This window comes from Vitis vinifera, chromosome 1, assembly GCF_030704535.1.
Source record: "Vitis vinifera cultivar Pinot Noir 40024 chromosome 1, ASM3070453v1".
Taxonomy (NCBI): domain Eukaryota; kingdom Viridiplantae; phylum Streptophyta; class Magnoliopsida; order Vitales; family Vitaceae; genus Vitis; species Vitis vinifera.
In genome coordinates this window covers 8,597,616-8,609,929 of record NC_081805.1, presented here as the reverse complement: position 1 = coordinate 8,609,929, position 12,314 = coordinate 8,597,616, and the positions used below count along the sequence as shown (strand labels likewise).

Below are 12,314 nucleotides of genomic sequence, written 5' to 3'. Positions count from 1 at the left end.
CTTTATTGTTGTTGGGTGTCGCCCATTTATGCATAAGGTGGTCCACTCCTAGATAATAAATTTGTGGGTGGAACTAGATCTAATAAAAGGAAGACAAGGATATCGATTGAGACTTAGTTTTGCATGCACACCATCTATGTAGATGTTATCTATTTTAAAACACGTCTTTCTCTAAAAATTTTCTATCTAGTCTGCTAGAGTCAAATAGCTGGAAACATAATCCTTTCTTACCCAATGGAGAAGGAGCAGATCATTCTAGTTTTGCTGGTGGACAGATGAAGATAATTTGTGGGTGAATCTCGACTTACCTACCGTAAATGCTAGTAGTGATCACAAGAATATAAATCAATTGCACCTTTTATTTATATTTTCATTATGTATACTCGTGCACGTTCAATTGATTGATGATGTACTGGGACTCACCTAACTTCTCAGAAAATTGAATACTCCCTGCTGCGACTTCGTTTAAGAGAGCACCGAAGTCATCTTCCCCACCTTCAAGGTTACAGAACCATAGCCCATTAATTCTCAATCCAAAACAGCAGGGAAAGCTGTCCGAGTGAAATGAATGAATGATAGTCCAGATTATCAGACTGTCGAATGTAGGTAGTGCACTGAAAGAAGACTGCATCAGGCCCGGCTCTACCCTATACAGATGGGTCATTCAGCCGGTCAGCCATGCCAGTATGAAAAGTGATCCACAGATGTCAAGGAACTCAGCTGAAATCAATGAGTAGAGTTGACTCTGGGGTTTGTTCATAGCTGGGTGTTAACAGTTGGACTCCATTCCTCGGAGGCCCATACTCCCAGAGTGTTTATTTTAGGGATATTTGGGCAAAAGCCTAAACTAAAGAAAATGTTAATATTATATTTAGAATCAATTTTTTTTTAAAATAAAATTTGAAATAAAATAAATTAATTTCAACTTATTCTGATTTTAGAGAGAGAAAGAAAGAATTCAATCAATAAAATTTAAAATAAGAAAGCAATTGGATTTCAATTACTTCATTCTATTTGGTATAAAAGAGGATTTGCAATGAAAGGAATTAATTTCAATTCAAAACAAATTCAATTACTAATAGAAATTAAAAGAAAAGAAATTAGATTTCAATTTATTCATCATGTTTGCCAGAAGAGAAAAAAAAAAATCTTTCACATGTTTGGTGTTGTAAGAGAAATGAAAATGAAATAATTTTGTAATATTCCTTCAAAAAAATATGATGTAGTAAATTCAGATATTTACCCCAATGATCAATGAAAATTACTTATACTAGTTAAAAAATTCAAAGAATATAATAATTATCGTAAAAAAAAATCTTTTTTTACTTTGAATTCTTATATGAATCTACCAATAATTTCAAAAATCAAAATGAAAGAGAAACTATATATTGACATGAAATTCCAGACTTCACTAAGTAAAAATTATTTATATGGATAAAAAGATTAAAAGATATCAAATCAAATTTCATTCATTTTTTTTTTTAAATGGAAACTTCAAAATTTTAATAAATCATTTTGAAATCATTTCCCTTCATGTATTCCTTCTATTCCTAATACCAAATTTGATTTTTTTTTTTTAAGTCCATTTTTTTCCTTTCCAAATACCTCCATTACCATACTAAACATAGTATTAATTAAGAATGAGGAATAAGAAAATTAAAAAAATTTCATTTGCTGGCTCAATCTTTGTAAGTAGCAGTTCCTTTCTGGACTTATTTCAAGAGTTTAGAATGACGGAAGCAAAATTAATTCTTTTGTGCATATACATTCACATATTTCTATAAGCTCTGTGAAAATTATGGCAAAACGAATATATTGGAAGATAACTTATATAATGGTAAACAAAGTACAAAATATGAGACCCAAGAAGCAAGATAGAGAGTAGAGGAAAATGGTGTTGGGGTTTTTTAATTTATGCAGAACAATTATGCATAATTCTAATTTCGAAATCTTAGAACTTTTAAATTTTTTACAAATAAAACAAATAATCAAGAAAACATACATTGATCCATAAAATTGGTCTTGAAGAAATCTTTACAGAGAATAACAAATAAGAGAAAACTTGGTTTCTCTCTTTTGACCCCTTTAGTTTGATTTATGTTGTTTGATGGAAAAAAAATTGTATATATATATATATATATTGGGTAAAGAAATAACTAAAGGTCTTTTTTTTTTTTCTCTCACGTTCCATCAACATAAATGATTATTTAGAAAACATCTCCTTAATTGACTAATAGGATTTTAGCACTCAATATTATTAATCATAATTATCTTTTAAATTAAATAAAAGATAATTAATAATAAAATAAACCACATGGGCCATATTCAAAAAAAAAAAAAAAAAAACTAACATTTTCCCACTTGGCTCATATGGCATTACCATGGTTTAATAATAAAACATAATATGCATACTATAAGTGAAATCCTTTCTTACATTAGTTACATCATAAATCACCATTAAACAAAAACTAATAAGAATCATAGTGGTTACATGTCATTATCTTGACATAATCTCTTCCATGTATCACAATATTTAATTTCAAACTTAACATGACCTATAATAAAATATATCATAATCATCCAACAATAATGTCTTCATCAGAGACAAATTCTATTAAAACTTACATAATTCATTCATGTATATACCAATGAAAAGGAATAGGATATTCAAATATCAAAAACAATATTTAAATGAGCTTAAAGTGTTGAATACATAAAAACATAACATAATAACATACTTAATGTTAATGACAATACCCAATAATGTCCGTTTTTTCGACATGTTTGTCGACAATCCTTTTGTTAATGAATTTGTAATCATAAAGTTGGCGTTAATGTGTTTGATTGGCACCCTTTGTTTTTGAACTTCTTTCAACGACAAAGTATTTCACTTCTATGTGTTCAACACCTTTTGAATACTTCTTGTTTTTTTAAAAGAAAACTATTACAGAGTTATCACAATAAATTTTCAGCAACTTGACAATATTGTTGACAATACTAAGTCTTGAAGTAAAGTTCTGTAGCCGTAATCCATTACCGATGGCCTCAAAGCGTGCAACAAACTCAACTTTCATAGTGCATGCAGCAATGATAGACTATTTCGCACTTTTCCATGATATCACACCGCCAATTAAAAGGAACAAATAGTCAAATGTGGATTTTCATGTATCAACACATCTAATATAATTTGAATTTAAATATTTAATCACCTCTAGATGATTAAATCTCCTATAAGCAAGCATGTGATCCTTTGTTCCTTGCAAGTATCTTAATACTTTTTTTGCAACTTTCCAATGATCCAAACCTGGATTACTTTGATATTTACCTAACATTTCGACAACAAAAATGATGTTTGGCCTGATACAAGTCTGAGCATATATCAAGCTCCTAACAATAGATAGATAAAGAATTCTTTCCATTTCTGTATGTTCCAATTCATTCTTTGGGCATTAAATAAGACTGAATTTATCCTCTTTCTAAATTGGAGCAACACTTGTAAAACACTTTTCCATCTTGAATCTTTCTAAAACTTTATTAATGCATGCTTTTTGAGACAATCCTTGTGATTCATCACATAGGATGTCTCATCCATATATTTCATTTCAAGGTTCTTAGAGAGAAATTTCTTAGTCTCATGTAGTAAGCCAAAATCATTAGTAGCAAGCAAAATATCATCAACATATAAAATCATAAATATAAACTTACTCCTACTGACTTTCATATATATACACCGTTAACGGTGTTTTCTTTAAATCCAATAGAAATGATAATATCATTGAACTTAAGATACTATTGTCGAGAAGGTTATTTAAGTCCATATATTGGCTTCTTAAGTTTACACATCATATGTTCCTTTCCTTTAACAAAAACACCCTCACGTTAATCCATGTAAACTTCTTCCTCTAAATACTCATTAAAAAAAATGGTTTCATATCCATTTGATGTAACTCTAAGTCATAATGAGCTACCATTGCCATGATAATTCTAAAAGATTCCTTTTTTGAAACAGAAGAAAATGCCTCATTGTAGTCAACACCGTCCTTCTAAATAAAATCCTTGGCAACAAGTCTAGCCTTATACATTTGATATTGCCATTTGAGTTACATTTGGTCTTAAAAACTCATTTACAACTGCCTCTTACAACCTTCGGGCTTCAACGAGGTCCTAGAGTCCATTATGATCTATGGATTTTAACTCTTCTTTCATAACGTCTAATCATTTTAATAGAATTAACACTTTTTTTGGCTTGTGAAAATGAAGATGGATCCTAAACTGGTCTTAATAGAATTAACACCTAATTCAAATTCTTACTCTTGTATATAAACCATATAACATTAGATAACAGATCTCTTTTGCTTTTGAGACCTTCTTAATGTTACTTCATATGGTTCGTCCACTATAGGTTCATATGCAACAATTTCATTATAGGGAATTTGATCATTCATTTGTTGTTCTTGCAAGTTGTCAAACTATTCAACAATCGTAGGGACAACAACTTGAGAAGAAGTCAAAAGTAAAGAAACCTGCACCCTAACTTCTTCAATTTCCACTTTATGTGGTTCCATACTCTCATTATTGTCGCCATTTTCTATGAACATAACATTTTCAGCTTTAACAATTCTTGTACTATAGTCAAGACAATAAAATCCATACCCTTTAGATTTTTTTGGATAACCAATGAAAAAGCCACTAGTTGTTCTTGAGTCTCATTTATTTTTATATGGATTATAAATCCTTACTTTTTTCGAGTAACCTTAAACATGCAGGTACCTTTAATTGGGTTTCCTTCTTATCCACAATTCAAAAGGGGTCTTTGAAACTGCCTTATTGGGAACCCCATTTAATGAATACATGACAGTTTTTAAAGCATGCATCCACAAAGATAAGAGTAAAGAAGAATAGCTCAACATACTCCTAATCATGTCTATTAGAGTACGGTTACGCCTTTCTACAACACCTTGCGATGTACTTGACATAGTGTATTAGGCACATATGCCACGTTTTTCAAGGAATTTAGCAAATAGGTCAGTGGATTGTCCAATTTCAACATGTTTTCCACAATATTCACCACCTTTGTCAGACCTAACAATTTTCACATTTCTGTCTAGTTGTCTTTCAATCTCATTAATAAACACTTCTAAGGCGTCTACTAATTGACATTTTTCATGCAACAAATATACATAGTCATAAGGTGAAAAATCATCAATAAAGGTAATACAATACGCTTCTCCACCAAAAAAATTGAACATCAAAAGGCCCACATATGTCGGTGTGTATAAGTTTAAGGAGCTAACTTGATGTTGTTTACTATTGTTATTCGCATAAACATTAGGCTTAGTTTGTTTGATATTTTCCAAGCCTTATGAAAAGACATTTGCTTTGTGCTACTTGAATTAGTAATAGCAACAAGCTTATCAGTAATGAGTGTCAAATCAAGATCCAGAACACCTAGGTGAAACTGGGCTTGTTCATACCACTCAAAGAAGTTGAGTCTATTATACTTCAAAATAGACGAAGCTTGTGAATGAAGAGAAACGAGAGCAGAAACTACAAATACATAGAACACTCATACATTAATGTTTTGAGTCATAAACTTAAACAGATAATACTTATTCAGATATTAACATTAACATAAACAATAAATGTACATTGAAGTTCTTCTTTGGGTGATCCAACAATGTATAACAATAAACATAATTGATGTTTAATTTATTTATTTTTATAATTAACAATTATATATACTTTAACCTGGCATGTTTGCTAACTTTGGATATACTAAACATATAAAATAAAGTATATTAGTTAACCACGATCATGTTAATGACAATAAAATTAACTAATCAACCTTTAGGTGATCCTTAAATATTTGGGTGATCCCTAAATGTTTTATGATCAATAAACTTCAATATATTCATGACAAAACAAATATACATATCATTATGTCATTTCATATGTCATCACATAATCATGAGCAATTGAATTTTATTTAATTTGACATCTATAAAAACTTTCTAATTTGGCTACTTTGATTACTAACAGGTTATTCATGCTATAGATATCAAATTAAATAGCCATAATAGTTATTTGATAATATTGTACAATTTAATTAACATAAAGCTTTAGGATTTTGTCACTTTGGTGATTAACAAACCATTCATAATATCTATTCAAATTGTATAATATCAATAAGCATGAATAATAATATAGTAATTGTAATAATAATAATAATAATAATAATAATAACAACAACAACAACAATAATAATAATAATATATACACACATCACTCAAAACTTCATGATTCCTTATATATCTATCATAGTAAAAGTGGCACTACAATAAAATAAAACAAAACTTTACAAATAAAGCAAAACTTTAATACAAAAGAAAAAATCATTCACATAATATATTGACACATTATATATTAATCAATTCTCTTAAGGATTTTATTGTCAAATATGCATAAGGAAACCAGAAAGAGCATTTGAAACATACTTAAAAAAATGATAAGCAATAATATATAAAAGAAATTACATCAACAATAATTATTGAATAGTCAACTATTTGAAAGGCAAAACATACAACAAAACGCTAACACAATTACAACAGAAAATATTAATAAATTTAATTTTCTTGTTAAAAGATTTGATATCATAAGAGAGAAATATAAAATAATCTTCAAAGGAAAATCACAAATTTGTAAATCTTTACTCTAATATCACATCTTAAGGTTTCTTTAATCTATATTGAACAATTATGTATAACTCTAATTCCCAAATCTTAGAACTTTATGATTTTTCATATATAAAATAAATGATCAAGAAAATATATATTAATCCATGAGATTAATCTTAAAGAGAATTCTTTACAAAGAAGAACAAATTAAAAAAAAAAACTTGGTTTTTCTCTCTTAATCCCTTTTAGTTTGATATATGTTTCTTAATGAAGAGAAAATTATATATCGGATGGAGAGAGGATTCGCACCTAAATAGGGTCTCCTTTCTCTTTTTATTTCCCATACTTGATCAAGGTTAATGATTATTTAGAAAACAACTCCTTTAAGTACTAATGAATAGGATTTTAGCACTTAATATTGTTAATCATAATCATTTTTTACATTAAATAAAAGATAATTAATAATAAAATAAGTTTACTATAATTATCTTTTAAATTAAATAAAAATAATTAATAATAAAATAGGCCACGTGGGCCGCATTAAAATAAAAAACATAACAAATGACAGAAAGCAGGAGATGCTGATGAGGAAGCAAACCTGCCACATGGGTCACACACATTTTACCATCTTAGAGATTTGCCATCCAAGATATATGCCGTAGGCCATTCCTAACAAATGGCAGAAGTGCAGGGGATGCTGATGAAGCAAACCGGCCACATGGGTCCCATACATTTCACTATCTTAGAGATTTGCGATCCAAGATATATGTAGTAGACCCTAACAAATGGCAGAAGTGCAGGGCCACATGGGTCCCATACATTTTACCATCTTAGGCATTTGCGATCCAAGATATATGTAGTAGTTTGTAGTATTTCCTGCCAAATGAGATATGGAGTTTTAATTGCTTGAGTAGGGGTCCTCCCCAAATGGCAAACGAGTACCTGCTTTTATGGCATGGCAGATGGTTAGTGGGTCGTATGTGTCGGTGGCCCAGTCTATGGTTGAGAGAATCCCAACTTTGGTTCTTGTAGGCTCCTAGTGGAGAGCCATCTTCACAATGGAAAACATGGGCGATCGGTCTACTTGCTCAGAGAAAAAGATTGGCCATTGGCTCCATTAATGGAGCCTTTTCTCAAACTTGAATTTCCAAATTCCAAACGATGATTATGGTGCCTGCAGTTATATTTCCTCGGCCATTCACATGCTGGGTCTTTATAGAGCCTATTTTCTCTAATAGCAATAAAATATCGGTACTTTTTCTTTTTGTTTGATGTATTGAGGGTTGTTGAAATGTCTTGAATTCCTACACCCTTCAACTCTAAATGCCAAATCTCATTGAACGTTGAACGTTGACAAAGTTTTGTACTTCCCACGATGAATTTTACTTTTTGCGCCTTCCTCAGGGGATTACATAAATACATGTAACCCGCTGTTATAAGCGTGCGTACATAAAATGCATGTGCCCTACCAAAAGTGCCTGCGTCATAAAAAGCATGCTTGGCTAGCTTTTCTTTTCCTTTTCGTCTAAATCTTTCTCCAATCTATTATTTCTTCTTTGACAAAGCCAAGAGATAATGCTAATTATATTGCTAATACATCGATTACACGCTTTTCTTTTCGTTTTTCTTTTCTTCTGTCTCTCTTTCCCTTTCTTTTCTTTTTCTTTTTCCGTTTTTCATGGTCCCAAACATGATAGTGATTCGCGGGTGGATGAATTAGGCACTTTTTGGAAACAATACATGCTCACTCTCTGCAGCTTTGAGGCTACTGAAAGATTAAGCATCATCATACTTGGCGTTGCAGCCTTAGGAAAGGGATGAGTTTTAACGTGATAAAGGAAACAACTTTGCAATCATTCCATAGCCCACTCACTTTATCTGGGCCTTACAAATTTCATTGAACATTGACCAATGATATAAAGCTCTGTTTAAGGACGTCCATCTGTGGAACAGGGAAATGTGGCACTTAATGCCTCGGGCTTTAGATTGAGCATAGATGGAGGTGTTCCAATTAATGATCTACTGATGGGACTTTTGCCCTTGAGTATCAACGTCTAATTAATGGCAGTTACAACGTCATTGTCTCAATTCAATTATTGTAATATTTACGATAACATGATGGTTTTATTTTTTAATATGAAGAAAAAAGACAAACTATTAGGTTGATTGATGAGAGAATGAAGCTCAGGAAGTGTATTTAAATAAACCAGAAGGCAGTGCCACACTAGACCGTGCAGGGAGGAGGGTAGTTTTTCAAGTTCATGAGAAGCATGATTGAGTCGTGGGCCGTGAATGAAGCCATTTGAGAGATTAATTTTTACCATCACGAACGCTAATCCGTTCATTGGAGCCACTCAAATCTTGGAATCGCCTTTCTTTATTTGAGCCACCCAAAATTAGAAATCTTTGCTTTCATGATCATGACTAAGAAAAAGATGGATAAAAGGCTACCCCTTTTTGTTCTTTTTCCTTTTAAGGGCACCCTTGAAAGGTGACAGTGATTTTGCGCCATCAAGATGGTGGAAATTTGCAATAAAACGGATCTAATTGACTTCGGAATTGAACGATCAACTGAAGAAACCTTCTAATCACTGCCCCTTGTTTTCCATGAGAATTAAGGGGATGCCCCTGCAACAGCTGTCACATGGCCTTTCCCATGTTTTTTTTATAGCACCCTTTTCTTTTTTGAGTGGTGTATGTGCATCATCTTTTGGTTTTGGTTTCTAGATTCATCAACGTTTTGCATCTCCCTCTGTTCTCCCACCACCCTCCATTTCTTTAATGTCAAATATAAAAAAATTAATAAACAGAGAGAAAAGAAGAACAAGCCATTCATTCATTGCATTTCACCCTCCTACCAATGAGGAAGCCATCAAAGACACGCTCTCAACACTGGGATAATGATAACATACAATAAATTACCATCCTTAGCCTGGTGAAACACATGCCTTAAATATTTCACCATGACATCTTATGAAGGAAATACATAAGCGGAAGTTGGGGTCGAGCCAGCTTTGTTGACCAAGTGGTTCGAACCCAGACGGGAAGGTGGGTCATGGCTCAGTCTGCAATGGTCCAGGTCATATCATTCTCGAAAATCCAGTGACAAACTTCAATCCGGCCAGGGCCCGAACCCAATGCCACGAATGCACCATGACCCGCGCTCCAATCGGAGGTGTCCAAGTGACAGATGGCAACACCATGGTTAACGTTGGCTTTGGTTTTCGGGTCCAGGAGGTCCGCTTCATAGACCCGAACCTTGGGAACGGAGTGGCAGTAATAGAGTAGATAAGGGAACAGGCTCTGGTGGCAGGACACCGATTTGGTGACTTGTCCACCGTTGATCCCTTTGACCGACCCGATCATTAAGTTTTGTTTTGACCCTTCGACGGATTGGGTGGTGCGAACCACAACGTTGCGGCCGAGGACGGTGGTGGCGAAGTCGATCATGTCCTCGATGGAGGGGACGCAGCGCTTGGTCTCGCCTTTGCTGGGTGCTCTCTCGCAGTCATCTAATGCCTCTGTGAACATGTGCTCCATGCTTGAGTTATCCGCGGCATGGAATATTTTCTTCATCTCCTCAAGTTTGGAGGTTGAAAACGGAAATTTGGAGGAAATAGTGCGGGGCAAAAACGACCTTTTGGGCATTTTATCCCTAATGTCCGGCATTGGCATCACAGTCCCTTTCTTCAGCATCGACTCGCGGAAGAATTTACCCGGCTCAACCCACCTATTTACTGAACTGCCACTGACCGCCATGGAAGTCATTGTTTCAGAGCTTTTGTTGGTGTATCTTGAAAAGGAGATGCCCTTTTTAGCGTAGTCTGTGAATGTGTTGTTGACGCCGTAGATCTTGAAATTAATTTTGTGGTTCGTCGCTCCCTTGCCGTACCCAGCGAAAGTGTCTGTACCTTCGTTGAACGATTTCCCATAGTTGACGAAATCCACCTCTGCGGAATTGGAATTCTTGGCGTAGGATTTGAAGGAGTCGTCTCCTACATTGGATTGATCTCTGTAACTTATGAAAGTATCGGTCCCCGCATTACCACCATCACCGTATTTCTTGAAGTTGTTCTCTGGCACGTTGCCGTCAAAGCCGTAGCTCTTGAACGTATCGTTGGCGGCATTGCCGGTTTCACCGTAGCCGGTGAACGTGGAGCCGATGACGTTGGAGCTGCTGCCGTAACTCGTGAACTCGTTCGGAGATCCGTTGCCGTTCTTGCCGTAGCTACTGAAGGACTCATCTCCAGAATTGGTCTCATTTGTGTAACTCGTGAATGATTGTTGACGGCCATTGCCATCGTCTGTGTAGGAGTTGAATCGAAGGTTGGGAACATTAACCTCTTCGTTGTACTTCTTGAACTCTCCAGAGCCGCCGGTAGCCCCGGCACCGTAGCCGCTGAAGCTCTGATCCACGACGTTGCCCTCGCGGCCGTAATTATCGAATTTATCATTGTTGCCGACGGAGTCACGGCTATAGCGCTTGAATGCGTCGACAGGAAGATTGACCCCCTCCGAGTATTTTGTGAAGGCGTCCGTTCCCCCGAGTCCATCCGTTCCGTAATTGGTGAAATTCTTGTTCGAATACACGGCGAAGTTGGAACTAGCGTCATGCTTCTCCAAGCTCTGCCCCAAATCGGGAAAACAGAGCAGGTTCGCAGACTTACAGAACGCCGGCAGATTGTCGGAAAGCGCATTTTGAGCGGCAAGTTTAGTAAAGGTGGCCGACTCAACCGCGCTCAATGGGGATGCCTTGGAGAGAAGAAAGGTGGACTTTGGCAAGCCACTGCCGATCTGCTTATTCCAATACCGAAGCAAAGACGCTCTGGGTGTGAATGGGTTTTCTCCAGCCACCGGTTTGCCCGATTCCTCACCGGCTCCGCCCAAAGCAACCTGCATTGTGAATTGAAAGGGTGTGAAAAAAGAAGAAAAATTATTGAGAAAACAAAAGAAAGAAAAGAAAAAAAACCCATTCCTACATTGGGAAACGAAGCTGAGAATAAGAAAATGAGAAAGAGATGGCTCAAAAGCTTATGTTGTCTATGCATTTCTCTCTCTATCTCCTTCAGTTTGAGAAGTGAGAAGTGAGAAGTGAGGAGAAGAAGCGAGAATGTTGGCGTGTCTGATGCGTTGGAACCAGAAATTTATAGGAGTTACGGAGAGATAAAGGCCGGGTTTTGGCCGTTTTATTTTGATAGGCTGAGTCTTAAACAGGTAGAAAATTATTCATTATTAAGTTTAAGAGTTTTGCTTCCCAAAAACAAAGAATATTATATAGTACTACCCCATCATAAATGAAGTCTGTCACCATTCACCTGTACAAGATTATGGCTTCCAAGCCTTCCATCCACAAATATACCCATATTTTTTTAAATAAATAAAAATAATGCGTCACGGTTTTTTGCAAGAATTAAGAAAATTTGTACATATTACCATGTCTTTATCCAAAAAAAAAATTGAAGTTGAACTTATGAGAAGAGAGTGAATCATATATCCCCGTAGTCGAGTGGACTCACTTAAGAGTAATTTCAGTTATTTAAAACATGTAGAGAAGGATAATGAGTGGCAGATGAGAGTGGGATTCAAAATATAACAAGTCCATCACTGACTCGGTAAAAACAGAAGGGACAGGGCACACTC

The 12,314-nt window shown here is 34.7% G+C and overlaps 1 protein-coding gene across 1 annotated transcript; it reads right to left on the bottom strand.

Moving 5' to 3' along the window:
* Positions 1-9,487: 9,487 nt before the first annotated feature.
* Positions 9,488-11,807, bottom strand: LOC100258559 (polygalacturonase 1 beta-like protein 1). Its single transcript, XM_002266305.4, has 2 exons — positions 11,654-11,807; positions 9,488-11,567 (listed from the first exon to the last, which is right to left on the bottom strand). The coding sequence occupies exons 1-2, from the start codon at positions 11,720-11,722 to the stop codon at positions 9,735-9,737; spliced, it is 1,902 nt and encodes a 633-aa protein (XP_002266341.1). The 5' UTR covers positions 11,723-11,807; the 3' UTR covers positions 9,488-9,734.
* Between the last annotated feature and the right edge of the window lie 507 nt (positions 11,808-12,314).